The sequence below is a fragment of the Pelodiscus sinensis genome, chromosome 2 (genome assembly GCF_049634645.1).
Source record: "Pelodiscus sinensis isolate JC-2024 chromosome 2, ASM4963464v1, whole genome shotgun sequence".
Lineage (NCBI taxonomy): Eukaryota > Metazoa > Chordata > Testudines > Trionychidae > Pelodiscus > Pelodiscus sinensis.
The window spans coordinates 167595622-167612377 of NC_134712.1; the positions used below are offsets into that span (position 1 = coordinate 167595622).

Here is a 16756-nt window from a genome sequence, read left to right on the forward strand (position 1 = left end):
ATCTGGACCTCAGCAAGTGCAATATCCCCTTCGTGGCAGCGGCCTGTTGCGTGCCCTGCAACCTGTGCAAAAGTAAGGGGGAAATTTTCCTGCTAGGGTAGGGGGCTGACACTGAATGTCTGACCAGGGAATTTGAGCAGCCAGACACCAGTGCCATCAGGAAAGCACAGAAAAGGGGCTGTGCTCATCAGAGAGGCCTCGAAGAAGAGTTTCATGCAAGGCCAGTTCTGAGACTCTCCCCCGTGCCTCTCCACAAGGGCCCCTGCATTCCCTGTGTGTGCTTTTCATCCCCCACTCCTCACATCCGCTGCACTCCTTTCCTACCTTCCCTTCCTCCCCTGCAGAGCAAACAATAAGGACATCTTTTTTTGAAAAAACAGGATTCTTTATTCAGAGGAACCTACAATAGGGGAGGGAATGGGAAAAGAAACTGGAATGGCAAAGCAGGGCTCAGGGACAGGACTGAAAGTGGTGCCTGCCTCCAGGTGGTCTGAAGGCTCTGGCTGCCCTAGAGGACCCACTGCCCCATGTTCTGGGGCCCCATAGCCCCAGGGAAGCCATGGGGTATATGGGCAGGGAGCTGGTGCCCTCTTCCATGCACGACACCATCCGCTCCATCTCCATGTTGAGGGTGGAGAACATAGCGTCATGCTGCTGCCCCAGCTCATCCCAAGTGCCTTTCTTTCCTCCTGGTCAGCCCGGTTTTTCTCCTGGTTGGCGGCCTACTTCTGGCACTCTTGCTTGAGTCCCTGGGTAAGGGACTGCAGGTAGGCTATCTGCCAACTCATGAATTCCTCCTAGGTGTATTTCCACGTGTGGCTCACGCTCAGTCACATAGATGGAGTGGGAGGTGGGGGACGCACCAAGCTCGCAGCTGGCTTAGCGGTGAAGAAAAGTTACAAGGGCAGTCATCACAGGAGATCCTTTGAATTAAACCTAGCCCTCGTCCCTGAACCGACACTGAAGGTCTCGGTGCAGATGATGGTGCTGTGCTTCGAGCAAGGCCTAGACAGCGGGCCCTTTCCTGCAGAGAGACAGATGTTCCAGGGGAGCATCGCAATACCCACGGCCCAGGGACAAGCAGGCATGGGAAAGTGCTGGCCTGCCCAGGAGCCTGCGGGTGGGAGAGGGGCTCCAACAGGCACCAGCAGCCTAGCTCAGTCCTGGCTTGTGCCGCGTCCGGGACCTACCCCTGCTGCAGATCTGTGTTTAAAGTATATTAGGAGCTGGGAAGGTAGGCAGCCCAGCTCAGTTCCAGCTTGTGCTGGGGCTGGGAGGTCAGACATCTCCCGCCCTCCTCCCTCCGAACAGTGGCTGGTGTATCAGAGGCAAAAGCACGGGGTGACAGGCAGCTGGTCTGTGAGGGGAACTGGTTTTTATACTGGTTCCCCTCTCAATCCCCTCACCCCATGCTGCTGCGTCTGATACCAAGGGGCTTGTCAGGAGTGGGGCCAGAATGCTCTGGCTGTCAGCCCCGCCCCCCGGGGACTATAGAATACTTGAATAACTGATAAGCATTCACGAGGTTAATCAACTATTCAGTTAACCGATATTTAACATCCCTAGCTCGTACCTCTTTATTTTCTCCTCTTGTGGTTTATATTGGTCAGAATATTGAACATTTACATTTTTCTACTATGCTTTCTTTTGACACAGTTGTGTGCTGTAACGTACACCATAGACTGAACACACTGTAATATATCACAACATGTTTTGAGATGTCGTTTGTAGAAGAGATGGCATATTTGATAAGACTGTATTGTATTTAACTTCCAGGGTGTGAAGATACTTGACATGATCTCCAAGCAAAGAATTACCAATGTGCCTCGTGATGATATAAGCCTTCGCCCAGATATGTATCCCTGCAGCCTTTGCTGGAAAGATAATTTAACACTGATTATTGGCTGGGGAACTTCAGTAAAGGTACAATTACCTGTCCTTATAAATAAATGCTTGCTGTTATCACAGACAAAAAACTAAGGATTAGTTTTGAAAAGCAAAGACAATTGAAAAGAATGGAATTTGGTTTGACTACTGTGTGCAGAACTCCTGCTGCCATAGAAATATCATTGGGCTGACCCTCATGAGGAGTAATGACAGACACCCAGTGGTCAGACAGATTTCTCTGCACATACGGTGTGTGTAATCCCTGGGGACATTTTTCATTTCTGTGCCTTCAAGAGATTACCTCTTTTGAAAGCTCCTGTAGAGTTGTCGAATTCATTTATTTTTATTAGCATAAGCAGGAACAGCTTGTCATGAGGTGTGTGTTTTCTGACTGCTTAGATGGACACACAATTTCTTTCAACCATGCAAGAGGAGACGAATGTTTCTTTCAGTCCCATTTTAGCAGGAAACTAGCATTTTAAACACATGCTTTGGAAAAGTGTATGACTTTTTTTGGAGACTCTCACTGAGTTTGTTACATGAACATTAGGTGTTTTCTAGTAAGAGACTGCTGTATTGAGACATTTTTATATGGCTGGTATATGAGCAAATGGAAAGGAAGGGGTGAAGTAAAACAGGAAACAAAATAAAAGATCTTTTTTGTGACATTAAAATCTTGGAAGAGTATAATATATGGTGAGGTTTAGTAAGTGTTGCATCTGTTTTACATATTTGCAATCTGTTTCATAACATTAATGCACCTAGAGCGAGAGAGTGTTTTATAAATCACTAAACAAATGTACAGGGCCTGGTTCTGCCATACTTATTCTGGTTGTACAATACTTTGTTCCACTGAAGAAGACTTAAGGGGTCACTCAGTAGAAGGAGGAGGTGTGAAAATCAAGTTCATAGTTATTGAGTCATTTTTCCTTCCTTCTCCAACCTTTATTTGTGTAGTACTTTCTTGCAGCTTCATCAGTTTTTAATCATCTCCTTCTAAATAATAATGGTAAATAGTAATTGCCCAGCTTGCAACAGTGCAAAGCCCAAGTTGTATTAAAGCTCTAATAATGCATATACTTCAAAGTACTTCAGAATGCAAAATAGTTTGACACAAACAGTACTGAATAAAATCTTTGTTTTCTAGATATGTTCGGTAAAGGAGCGGCATGCAAGTGAAATGCGAGACCTGCCAAGCCGCTATGTAGAAATAAGTAAGATCCCACAAACTCTGTCTACTTTTAAAAAATAACAAAAGGTTTTCACAGATAACATTTCAGTGTTGCATAATTTTGCAAGGCCTGGATTCTAACTTCAGTATGAATAACTGTAGTAACAGACAAGTTCTGTATGGCACATTCAGTGTTAGTGATTTGTTTTTAATCTGTGAAATTTACCTATATCTATTTTGGAAAGTTCTATAACGCTGTGAGTCGAAACTTCTTTGTGTTCTGGCCCCCTTCTTAAAACAGAAATTGTCTCATGCCATAGCACTAAACTTCCCAATCCCACATCTTCTCAGTAGCAGCTGTGTATGCTGCTTGATTACCTTGCTCACCACCTCCTTTCCATTTTCTTGCTTTTAGATGTTGTATTGTGCAGCCTCTACTGCTCCAGTGTCCTCAGTTTGCTTTATAGTTTGATTCTGTCCTCCTGGTTTTTGCTACCCCTTCTATGCTGGTCATACGTGTAATTAAAATACGAGAACCCAGAGGGACAACAAAACCTACTAAAAACATCTCGAGGCGGAACACACCCACCCACCTACCCGCCCACAAGTAAAAGCACAAGTAAAAAGGGTAGTTTTAGCATGACACCAAAACAGTGCCAGTACCGGTGCCATGTGTTTCTAACAGTACAAACTACATTGGCATCAAGAGAGTGCAAACATTTTACAGTGGCGTACAGCTTGGTGAGTAGGAAACTAAACTGTTTCTGCTCTATACCGGAAAGCAAAGGTGCCAATATTATAAAGCAATTCTCTCTTGCCATCTCATTCTGGGATGGTTTGTTTCCTGATGGTAGTACAGTCAGGAAATAAATGTGGCATCGATCTTGCTTTTAAACCAGGCTGTCCTATACCATGAAAGAAAAATTATACTAAATTGTTCTAACTGTACTTCTTTTACAATGTTGATGCCTTTTTATACCTATAGAGTTTTTTTTTCGGGAAAAAAAACGGAAGAACTGAGAGGTTTTTCTGACATTGGTAAACTTCTTTCTTTGAGGAAGAAGCCTTTTTCTGGAAGAGCTCTTTTGGGGAAAAAAGTGTGTGTGGATGGGGAAGAGAGAGTTCTTTCTCAAGAAGAGGAAAAAGCAGGTGCCTGGTGGCCATACCACCCATAGTAATCACAGCTTACATGCGAAATAGTGTCCATTCAGTGTGGACTCTATCTTTTGAAAAAGCAGATGGCTTTTTCGATGCGCGTTTGCAGTGTGTAAGCTCTCTTTCAGAAGAAATTTTTTCGGAAGATCTCTTCCGGAAAAGCTTCTTCCGAAAGAAGCCTGCAGTCTAGACATAGCCTAAGAGAAATTAAGTTAAACATCTGGACAGGTTTCAGATGTTAAGGCATCTGTTGCTATAATAACTTGTCATCTTTCACTCTACTGGCAATGATGATGTAATAATTTTAACTTTTGTCCCTTCCTTTATATACTACAATTCACTGCTTGTCTGGTTCTTAGATAAACTCCACAAATGTTGCTGCCTGGGTAATAGTTTGTTAGATGAGCTGATTGTGTCAGTTCAGCTCTTCCAGCTACCACATATGTACCCAAGTTGGTAGGTAGTCACTTTATTGATTTGAAAGTATTGGTATTGAATTTCAAGCTTAACTTGCACTAAATACCATTGTGATTTTTTTTAAAGATTTTTTTATCTCTCTGCCTACTCCCTCTGATTTCAGAGCTCTTGCTGTTCTGTTGTACTGCACTAAACCATTCCTGTTGCTTGTTACTTATTTTAATTTAAAAAACTTTAAAGGTAATTTTGATATTGTAGTTTATCCAGGAAAACATAGCTTGATCTGTGTGCTAGCTGCATGAGACAGGAAGTGGTTCATAAGCCTTTTGCTGGCCCCTCTATATAAGGGTGAATTACACACTGTGATTTTTATTTTCCGTTGGATGTCATTGCATGCTATGAAAATAGCTCAGATCAACTAGTGATATTTTTGACCTATTTTGTATTGCTTAAACTGTGCTAATAGTTGAAGACCATCTTAAAATCTGTAATGTAGGAAAAAGTGGAGATATTCTGTACCCTCATATGTCAGTTCCACCCAACATAAAGATATGGAATGGATCGGTTTCAAATGAATTCACTATGCCGGTTTCCTGCTTTCTCATCTCAAAAGATGATGGTGAAATTCTGACTCTCTTGAAACCAATGGCAAAAATCTCACTGACTTTTAGAGGTCTGGATTTTATCCAATATATTTGTACCATAAAAAGGGAGACTATAGGCAATTAAATAAGTGAAACAAGCATTTTGTTTTTAGTTTTGTCTAAAGCATTGTTGTGCATCTTTAAAATGTGAAATACTAACATTGTGCACTTAAATCAGTTTGATGTAATTTAGTAAAAGATGTAAAATACAGTACCTTGACATTTTATTGGTTTTTGGCTTATTTTTTTAAATGAACAAGATCAAGAATTTCAGCGTGGGTTTTTTTTGTGTTTTTGAGGGATTTTTTTTGACAGATGAACATAACGACAGAATTGATCTGAATCTTGCATCTTGTTCCCTGTAAGCCTTAATCATAAATGTGGCCTTGTAATGCAAATAGATGCTAGTTTTGGTTTAATAGTTTCATGATCCAGTTGAAATTCATTTCAATTATTGAATAGCTTATTTGGTAGTTCTGTCTTGTAACAAACCACCTGTAACTATTAGGCTGGCTACTTACCTTGTGTTCTGTATGGCTATAACGTTTATAATCTGTTCAGTAAAAGCCTTTGGATTAGCTGTATCAAAACCTTTTATTAGATAAACAAGAAGCATTTGTCTTAGATGTTCTTTGGTCAAGGTCATAATGAGAGAACTACAGCATTGTATTTCAACAAAGTCTCTTGAGAAGGATGAGCTATAGAAAATCTGAACTTGGAACTAGAAAAATTGAGCATTGAGAAGAAATCTTATTGCAGCGTTCTATTTCATCTTTCCCAACAGCTATGTTGGATTATTGCAGCTTCACCACTAGGTGGACATATCGGGTAAAATTTTCATAAGTGCCTAATTGAGTTGCGAACAATCGTCCATTTGAAAAACAACAAAATTTAAATTTATGTAACATGTTTTACTCGTGCTCTTTCTAAAGATGTCACTAAATGCCTTGTTCTCTTACACCGAACTTGAATACCCAGCTCTTTTTAAAAATGTCTCTTGAGAAGTAGACATCTTCTTTAGCCCCAACTTGATAACATTATAATCAATGTTTTTGGTTTTATCCATTTTATTTTGTGTACAAGTTTTCCCTCTCTACTTTAAGTATTTCTTTCAGACCTTAAATGTTAAATTGTATGTCAGGAGCAAAATATATTATGCAGATAATGTTTCTGACCTCAGCTGTTCTAAAATGAGTACTCAAAATGTCATATATTTCAAACAGTCTTGTTAAATCTTGCAGCACAAAACAATTGCATAGAGGATTAAAAATTTCAGTGTATTCTCCCCAAGGATATTGTTGTTTGAATGTTTAACCTTATGTGATGCATTCATCCCACAATGATGTCACAGTTTCTGTGTTAATGGTTTTAATATATGTACTTACTTCTTTAAGAGTCAAATTTTACTTTTAACTCTTATTTCATAGGTGTATTTCTTACTTAATGGACAATTTCACCTCTTTCTTCCCCATTTATTTTATTTCTTTAGCTTTCTTTATTTTATCTTTCAAGATTACAAATGTAAACTGGGCAGGAAAAAATTTGTGATTTATTTCCATTTTGGGTAAAATATATTTGTTGTTTGTGATTCAGTGTATACTGAAATTAAACTTTGTTGTTTTTTTTTAAATCAGTTGTTTCTTGCAGTCCCATCCAGCAGCACAGTTACAGTCAGTATTTAAATCCCCTGGGTTCAAGAGTGATCTTGGAAATTGAATTTCTGCATTACTAATCAGTTCAAAGAAAAGTATCTGTTAACATTTTCTTTAAAAAAAAAATCTTGAGTCTATTTATAAAAATCATAATGAAGCATACGTTTATAATAAAATAATAATCTTAGAATTCCCATTTATCACACCAGTAGCTTTAAGGGGACTACTAAGTCAGTTTCTACAATTTAATGAACGTAGGAAATTTTTCTTAATACTTTGTGTAAACTGCACTAGCTCTGCCTCAAGCTCTGAGTCCTATTGTTATGTGATCCGCTACTGAAAATCCACATGACCCCTCTTATTTCAAGTGTCTTACTGATAGCCTGTGATGGAGCCTAAGAATGTTTTTTCGCTAACCCTTAATTTAGTTTCATTTGCAAGTTGCAATCTTCTGTCACCCAGTGAGTCTAACAAGGAGTACTGTAGTGCTTTTATATACCTTGGGCCTGATTTGTCTGTGATGCTGAGTATGCACAGCTGGACACCCCTAAAATCAGATCCATGTTTTTCTTGGAGAGAGGATCGTGCTCTCATATAAATCTGTGTATTTCCTGTGTTGCAGTTTTCCAGTTTGATACTGAATTCTACATCAGTGGACTTGCACCTCTCTGCGACCAGCTTGTTGTACTTTCATATGTAAAGGAGGTTTCTGAGAAAACGGTAATTATTTTAGTGTTACAGTTGCACATCAATCTTCTCAGGTTTTAAATTGTATACAATGATAATCTATGAAATTATTCTTCATTAGTTTAATCTGTAGTGAACAATGGATCCAACTTCCTTGACCTGTAACATAAGGGCAACAAAGGTTATGTTGAAGACGAGTGTATTTACCTTACAGAGGCTCTGCAGTCAGGTCTCTTTTGTTCCATGGGGGGGAAACAAAGAAAGCCTCTTTGTGTCTTTTCTGGGCTTTGTGCATGAGAAGGAATGAAGGATACATCAAGCTGAAAGGAGGGGCAACTTGCTGACAGTGTGCATTTTCAGGAAAGAGAGAGTGAAGTTAATCAGCTCCAACAATAGGAGTCAGAGTGGTCTGGGCAGTGGAAATTATTGGAAGAGCAGTTGATTGTTTCCTTCACCTCCAAGACATCTGTTTTGTGCACTGGATATGTTTGGAAATGTATAGCGCTTGGAATTAACATCACTAACCAGAAGGGAAATAATCGTGCCTGCCTCATATATTTATTTCAAAATACACAGTAAAAAGTGGGGAAAGGAAAGCCCTTGAAGCCCCAATATAAGAGTGGCAGATGTTCTTGATCATCTCTTTGATAGTGTGCCTGCGTTAGACAGTCATCACTATAGTAACCTTAAGCAACTGGGTGCACATGTTGCTAGGCAATGAAATGCTGTAGGCTCAAACTAATGCTCAAAACTATGGAAATCAATAGGGCTAGCTTCTAGCCCTATTGCAGGATGTCAGGTTATTATTTTTATTTATTTATTTTAAGGGGGGGGAAATGCCACAGCAGCTTTTCCCAAGAGAGCTAACACAGTGTAATTCCTTTGGTGTGAGAGAGAGAGAGAGAGACTTTTGAAAGAAAGCGAGGTAACAAATGAAAAGGGAAATGGCAGGGTGAAATGCTAGTGAGCAAGGAAATTGGAAGTCGTTGTTAATGAAAAAGTAGTATTGTAAAAGAGCTGGGATAAAGCATGAGGTAAATGGGAAAAGTGAAAGAAATTTTGACTGCTTCAGGTAACAAGGAGGGAAAAAGAATTTCAGGTCAAGCAGTGGTAGATCATAGTAGTGAGATGTGTTTACATTGGGGATTTTTTTAAACACATGAACAATGCCAAGCTGTTCAAATTGATACCCTCTAATTGTCCGAAGCAAATGTGTAGCTGCTGTGAAGGGTTCCACTCGCTGTCCTGCCTATATACCTCTGCTTTCAAATCTGAGTATTAGTGGGAAAGTTTTTCTCTCCCCTTTCCGCCCTGTTCTCTATGCATAGTGTTCACTCTTCTCAGATTGTGATGATATTCTATAAAGTCACTAAAACAGTGAAGGAAGATTTCAGTTGTGTTTCTTGTGGTGATAATCACTTCATAGCTACAGAGAACTGGGAAGTTAAGTCTGGTGCTGATAATTTGGGTGTGTCCATTGTCCTCAACAGGTATCATTCTGGAAAACTCAGTGGCAGAAGTTTGTATTTAAACCTTGTTCTCTGGTGAGCATCAGTTGATATAAAGATGACAGATAACATTTATTGTGGTTGATTTTTCCCCCCCCCCAGGAAATGGAATGTTGTGCAAGACCTAGACTGGATATTATCCAACCTCTACCTGAATCTTGTGAAGAGATCTCTTCTGATGCTCTGACTGTTAGAGGGTTCCAAGAAAACGAATGTAGAGATTATCATTTAGGTGAGACATTTCAGTAACTCATTGTAGGTTTCTGTTTTGGATTTTTAGTAACCAACAGCTTCGACTAATTACTCTTGTAGCAGTCAGACCATTAAATTGCTACCATATCCTCTGTCAGTATCTTTCTGTGGCACTTACTGCCACCTGTTCTGCTAGGTTGCTAGGTTAAAATTACAGAACGTCAAGATATTTAAAAAAATTAAAGTTCCAGAATAACACTTACTTGACTGTATTGCATTTGCTTGGTTGCTTTGGGTCTCCTGTAGGTATTGTATGTTGAGAATATTTAATTAGTAGATTACATATATTAAGTTACATATTTAACCACAAAATAATCTCATATATACTAATGGAGCAAATAATGTTTTTCCTTGACATCTGAGTTAACCTTTATTAACAACTTTTGTCAAATAATTGCCCTTCTATGTTTGTATTGAGCCTAGCATAAGGGACTCCTGTTCCATGACTAGGGCTTCTAGTCTATTCTTGATATGAGATGCCATCAACGAAGCATTAAAGGAGGGTAACATACCATAAAATCTCGAGTATAATGCGCCCCCTGAGTTTAGACTCTTAAAATCATGAAAAAACCAAACTCCTGTGTATAATGCGCACCCATTATATAAGAGAACAGGAGGGAAGGAATGGGAAGGAAAGCTGCCCCCCACCCAGCTGCCTGTGTGCTGAGCTCGCGCCTGCCGAGGCGGCCTCCCTTGCCCAGCTGCCCGCGTGCTGAGCTCGTGTCTGCCGGCGGGGGCCTCCCCAACCCAGCTGCCTGCGCACTGAGCTTGCGCTTGCCACGGGGGCCTCCCTCGCCCAGCTGCCGGCGTGCCGAGTTCATGCCTGCCGGCCCCTCCTTTCCTCCTCAGCTTGTGCCTGCCCCTCCTCCCTCCGCCCAGCTCGTGCCTGCCGAGGGTGAGTTTAAAACTTTTAAAAAAAACCTCCCATGGATAATGTGCACCCCGACTTTGATGCTAAAAAAACCCAGGAAAAAAGTGCGCATTATATTCGTGATTTTACGGTAATTAATGCTGATCAGCAGGCTTCATAAAATAATAGGACTTGTCATACAGCTTGATATGGTTATTGATGAGATTACACATTTGGTTTATGAACAGTAACTGCACTAAGGGCATGTCTACACTAGGAAATTATTTCGAAATAACTAAATTTGAAATAATAACTCAAAAAATAACAATCAAAATAGTATGTCCCACCTGCAGGGGAGCCTCAAAATTAAAGTCCAAAGCAAGCTCCATTATTATGGATGCACTTAGAGCCCCAGGAAACACTGGAGAGTAATTACTTCAAATTAGTCTGAGGAGGTGTTATTTTGAAATAGCAGCAGTGGACTATTTTGAAATAAGTGTTATTCCCTGAGGAAATCAGGAGTACGGATTTTGAAATAACCAGCCCTTATTTCAAAATAAAAGGATTGGTAGTGTGGATGCTTCGCTTATTATTTCGAAATAGGAGGGATATTTTGAAATAATTCCCTAGTGTAGACCAGAGCTAACAGTTTACTTATGTTTTTTTAAGGGCATTTGGCTTCATAAGCAACTTATTTTCTGGCTATCCGTGACATTTCTATGATCCTCGTTACCATAGTATCTGTTTGTCTCATAGTTTTTAATGTGGATTGATTTAATCAAAGCAATTTAAATCTCCTATTTTAATAATGATTTAGATCAAGAAGCAGGAATGCTTGATTTAAATAATTTATTTAATTAAATCTTAATTTTGTTTTGTGTAGGTCCTTTTGAGTTATATGAATCAACCTTTCTTTAATGAAAATAAGTTGGTAACTATTAAAATGTGTTTATTTGCAACTAAATACAGTCTTTACCTTAAATTTGGTGTTTCTTCTTACTAACCAGGAGGATACACTATATGTATGCAGATTGATATAGCTTAATTTACCTTTATTCTCATTTATAATTTTTTTTTATTTTAGAAAACGGTGAATGATATGTCAAGCTTTGTGTGACTGGAAACTCAAATTCAATTAAAATACACTAAAATGGCATTTTAATTTTTTATTAAATAAAATTGCCTTTAAAAGAGCTGGATACATCCAAAAAACAAATACACTTATCAAGTGTATCAAATATGATTTGCATTTAAAGCTAACTGATTTACTTTAACAAAGGAAGTATTCGTTGTCACGACTGTATTCACTGTCACCATATTCTTCTGGATTTTAGAACTGGCAGAACTCACCCTCTTGCACCTATTTTTTTTCTTAGAGATTGGAAGAGGGAAAATAAGCTTTCCTGCTTTTTCAGTTCCCAGTTGGTTCCTTAGCACACGGTTGCCACCAAGTTCACACTGCTGAACTGGTAGAAATCACCAGCTAAGCACCTGGAAGCAGAGTTTGTTGAAGTACTATACTGACTTTTGACAGCAGCAGCCCTTTAACAAGTGCACAGACAACGTTTTCTCTTATTTCAGTTTATTCAAGTGGTTAGATTCGATAATTAGTTGATTCACAGCCAATATTTTTTATTTAATTTTGAGCTATTTACATTTCTTCAGTAGATAATAGTAAGTTTAGGATTTAATGTAGGTTCTTCTTTGAGTGATTGCCCATATATGTTCCACTTCACAGGTGGAACCAGATGGCCTAGTGCACCAGAGCCAGAGAAGATATTTTTCCTTTAGCAGGCCCATCAGTGCTGTGAATTTGCCTTTACCATACTGGTGCAACTGGTTGCTCACTTCCTTCAGTGACTGGGTAGTTTGAGCACATGGACTTGTTTATTGAAGTTTTTCCCACTAACATTGGTTTTCTGTATCATTAGTGTCTTTTGTTTAGTGGTATTTGTTCTTCTAGTTTAGTTTGACCATTTTCTTTCTTTTTCTTGGGTTTTATGGTGTCAAGTACTTCTTAGTAGTCACGTGCCAACACTAGGTTTCCAGCATGCCTTAGCCCCTGGATTTTAAGCCCTTTTGCTGGTTGCACGAAATCTGTGGGAACAAGGGAGCTGACAGCCTTGTGTACCACCAGGAGTGCTGGGCCTCCTCCCAGCCTTTAGACCCACATAGAGTGTGCAGCGATTTAAAGGGGCCAGGACTCCAGGCTGCAGCTGCAACTGTGGCAGCACCAGTGGCTGGGAGTCAAGGGCTTTTTGAATCACCAGGCCTCGGGACAACTATCTTCTTTGTCCCTGGTGCTATGTTCCTATGGAGGCTGCCTTGCAACCACCTTTGGAGCCTTTCCAGTCAGAATGGATGTCAAATAATTCTCAGAACTGCTCCTTCCAAATAGTGCTGTCTTTTCTCCAAAGAAGGTAGTCAGAAGGAAGGCACCAGTCCCTTCACCAGTGCCGAGGAAATGTCCAGGAGATCCAGTGAGCAACATACCTCTGTGATACAGACAGATCTGCACCTGACAAGAATTCAAGATTTCCCAGTGCCATGGGTAGAGGGGAGACACCGCTCCTTTCTATGTGCCTCTGTTGCATCCCTGGGAGGCTCTTTGACTCCAGCTCCAGTTTTGGAGATGTCAAGGCTGACTCCTACTGTAGTGTACATTCTCTGAGTGCAGCAACTGCCAGGCTAAAGAGCTCTCTTGGTGCCAACCGCATCTAAGGCTTACACAGCAGCAAGAGACTTGTTCTACCTCTTGCTGCAAGGTTGCGCAGGGGAGCAGATCTACTGGTACTGGTCCTTTTGCAGACTCAGATGTTTTCCTGTGCTACTTCGAGGTGGGGAAAGCAGATCACAGGACCATTGATGGTCAGGTCAGCAGTGCATCCAACTTTCTTGTCCGATCCAGCCCAGCTGAATACTTAATATAATGTTCCCAGTACTAGCATTATCTGGCAAACATATTTGGTCTCTGACAGAGTGGCACAGCATGCTTGTAGACTTGGGACTATTCCGGATCATCCTTTAAATCCAATGTTGTCTCCAGTGCACCACCCTCCTGGGACAGGAAGCTGTTTCAGTCATTGCCACCATCAGGAAGGATCCCAGTTCCCATCTGACTTTGGAAGATGTTCCAGAGACCAAGACCCATAGAACAGTTATGGCTGGGCCGTATGCCACCCCCAGCTTTTTAAAAAAAAAAAATCCCTGTGCTGTATCTTCCATTTCACAGTCTTTTATTGTTTCTCCTGCCTCAAAGTCACTTAGTGGGCTCTGAGTGAGGTCGTATAAAGAGGGATAGCTCAGTGGTTTGAGCATTGACCTGCTAAACCCAGGGTTGTGAGTTCAATCCTTGATGGTGTCATTTAAGGATCTGGGGCAAATCTGTCAGGGATGGTACTTGGTCTGGGCAGGAGACGAGACTCTGTGATCTCTCAAGGTCCCTTCCAGTTTTATGAGATAGGTATATCTCCATATATTAAGACTCCTCTCTCCACATTTCTCCCACCAACAAGAGGGCGAGTATGTGTTTTCAACCTGTCGCCATTAGGCCCTTAAGGAATTTCATCAGTCTGTATACCTTGAATAGCAGACCACTTGCCATTCCAGGACATACGCTTGGTACTGGCAGTGCAGATAGGTCCTCCTTGTGAGTCAATGACCATCGCTTTCTTTGTTTCATCTGTCTATTAAGGTATCATTCTTGGTGACCAGCACCTCCGTGAAGAGAGTGGAAGAGTAACTTGCCCTTGTTGCTGACTCTCCATAGAAGTGTTTCATAGGGACAAAGTATATTATTTTTTCATTTAAAGTCCCTCATAACTAGTCTCAGATTTCCACTTTTAATCATGCCATACACTTACCACCCTCTTCATTTTTAGGAATGATAGCATAAGGGAAAAAAAAAGATGCTTCATACCTTGGATGTCGGACGGACTCTAGTATTTTACTTGGACAGCACTGGATCTTTTAGAAGCTTTCTTTCAGATATAGGTTGGATGGAAGGTCTCCCAGTTTGTGAAAAGGGCATCATGGTAGATTTCATCCTGCATAAGGCTATGTCTACACTGTGGTGCTTTTCTGGGATACCAGAGTTATCCTGGAAAAGCTATGCCATGTCCAAGGAATGCGTCTGCTATTTTGGAACAGTTTCCGAAAAAGCAGACACGTACTTTTGGCAGCCCTGTATTCCTCATTTTATGATGAAGGGATGTTCTGAAAGAGGAGGTTTTTCTGAAACTTGGTCCCGTGTAGATGGGCCAAATTTCAGAAAAGCCTCTTCTGGAGGGAAAAAAAAGCGGAAAAAGATACCAAAATTCTGTCAGCCCTCCTGAGTACATCTGCTGCCAGTTTCCATGCCATTCTATTCCCATCAAGAGAATAGGTATACTCTCTACCTTTACTCAAATATAGACCTGATCCCTACTATAAAGCTCCAGTGTTCTGTGAATATTCTAATTCATCTGCTGTGTATACATTTTTAATGGCATAGAATATGCTGTGTACTATACATAGCTTTGTCTGTGTGAGAAATTTTATCTCTGTACCTACAAAATGTAGAGAGAGATTTTTTTTTCCAGGCTTTGGGGAAAGAAATGCTCTTTTGAGCAGTCCTCTTCTGTACAAGATCTTGCCTTTGTGTGAATTGTTACTTCAGGATTAATTAAACTAAGGGTTTATACTGTTGGTGAATCCCTTGTGTTTATGTAACTTTAAGTTACAGAATTGCAAATGCATTGCTGTAATGATTTATCAAGCCCCAAGAATATATGGCATCCATAAGTTATGGTTTTGGTGGCCTTGATCTTGATGGGGAGGATGCATTTATTGCAAGCAAGGTAGTATAATAGCCCTCTCAAAGTATAACCACGTGTTCCCAACCATCATACAGTTTGCACCTAGAGGATGAATCAGAATTTTTCAATAAGCTGTGGTGAGTTTTGAAAGCTATTTTGCTATTGATACCAGTTTTATGTTGTTGAAACACACAGCAGCCAAAGTTGTCATATTCTGCATCTTTCTGTCTTGCTTGCTTCTTTTTTGTTTTTTGTCCCCAAAGATGATCTAAAGCTCAAGGCTTAACTTAAGGAAAATAAAATTTAAAAATAATAAATTTTCCTGTGTTTGCAGAGCATTCCGAGGGTGAATCGCTATTTTACATTATTAGTCCAAGAGATATTGTTGTGGCTAAAGAGCGGGACCAAGATGACCACATTGACTGGCTTCTTGAAAAGAAGAAATATGAGGTAATTTTTACCACACTATCTCTAATTGCTTATGTTTGAAAGTCTTGTTCTCCTTAGTAAACATTGCCATCATGTGAATGGGAAGACCCTCTTTTAAATTTAGTTCCCAATCCTGCCATCACATGAGCATGCGTATAACTTTATTCACATGTGGTCCCATTGTGTAAATCTTGGCGAGACTGGAGCCTGAATGTGTAATAGATAGAAAAAGTGTGACCATGTCAAGTTTGCATTGTTACTAATTTTAGTGACATTTAACACTATTTAGCTCTGAATAAATGTATTGGGACACATATTCTTTCTGTGTTTTGGGACCATCCAAACTTGATTAAAGAAAAGACATCCAAACTGATTAAAGAAATACACAACACACAGCTCCAGCTAAGATGTAGTTTATTTCATACGTGGCACAGTTTTCGAAATATTATATAATTTAGGACAAAATAGAACATTTGCAGTGCCAGACTTGAAAATTGCTGAATACTGGTAGAGATAAGTAACTACACTAGGAGCCTAAGATGCTCAGTTTCTTAGAAATATCCTGTCATTTATTTAGATGCCTAAATGCTTATTTTTAGGCACCTAGTATTGGTTCCAGAATTTGCAGTGTGTCTTTAAGTTGAGCATAGGGGCAATGTTAATGGAATCCCCGAATTTTCTGGTTTCTATTTTCTAATAGTGAATCAATTAGAGGACTTTTTAGACTGTTTTAAAAAAAATTGCAAAGGTTAATTTAAATGTACTTATGAGCTGAATGCAAGTGTTTTAAAGCCAAATTCAAAACAGATGTCTAGGAAGGAATATAGGATCTCATCCCCATTTAGCACATATTTCTGTGGTTAATCTGCACTGGGGATATCATAATTTAGTTATCTCATAAACATCTATGGGGATTTGTTTTTCATAACAAATAAATTCAAAATTGTGAATGTAGTTATGCAGGTGTTCCACAAAGCTCAAGCACATTTCAACGATAGCCGTGTCTGTCTTAGGCCTAGTCTAAGCTGGGAGTTGAGGTCGAACTTAGCCACATTAGGTAAAATTTGTAAGCAATGTTCCACTATTCCATTGACTTTGGGGGACATTAAAGTCAATTTCAGTACTGCTTTTCACGAAGAATAATGCTAAAATACAATCTTGTATGATCGACTTTACAGCAGTGCAGACGTATCGCTGTGAAAGTCGAAGTTCTTGGCCTCTGGGAGGTGTCCTGCAGTGACTGCTCTAGCCAGGACTTTCAACTCTACTGCTCTCCAGATGCACAGGACAAGCCCTGTGAAAATTCCC

At 39.9% G+C, this 16756-nt stretch overlaps 1 protein-coding gene across 3 annotated transcripts in view; it reads left to right on the forward strand.

Moving 5' to 3' along the window:
* The window catches only part of VPS41 (VPS41 subunit of HOPS complex), a 151899-nt gene that overhangs the window by 85063 nt on the left and 50080 nt on the right, over positions 1-16756 (forward strand). For 2 of the 3 annotated variants that reach the window (XM_006124074.4, XM_025185171.2), the window contains 5 exons: positions 1777-1923; positions 3035-3101; positions 7549-7646; positions 9224-9353; positions 15354-15469. In XM_006124074.4, the coding sequence (XP_006124136.1) occupies positions 1777-1923; positions 3035-3101; positions 7549-7646; positions 9224-9353; positions 15354-15469 (558 nt within the window). The remainder of the gene's footprint in view (positions 1-1776; positions 1924-3034; positions 3102-7548; positions 7647-9223; positions 9354-15353; positions 15470-16756) is intronic. The other variant, XM_075921736.1, reaches the window with a different exon arrangement.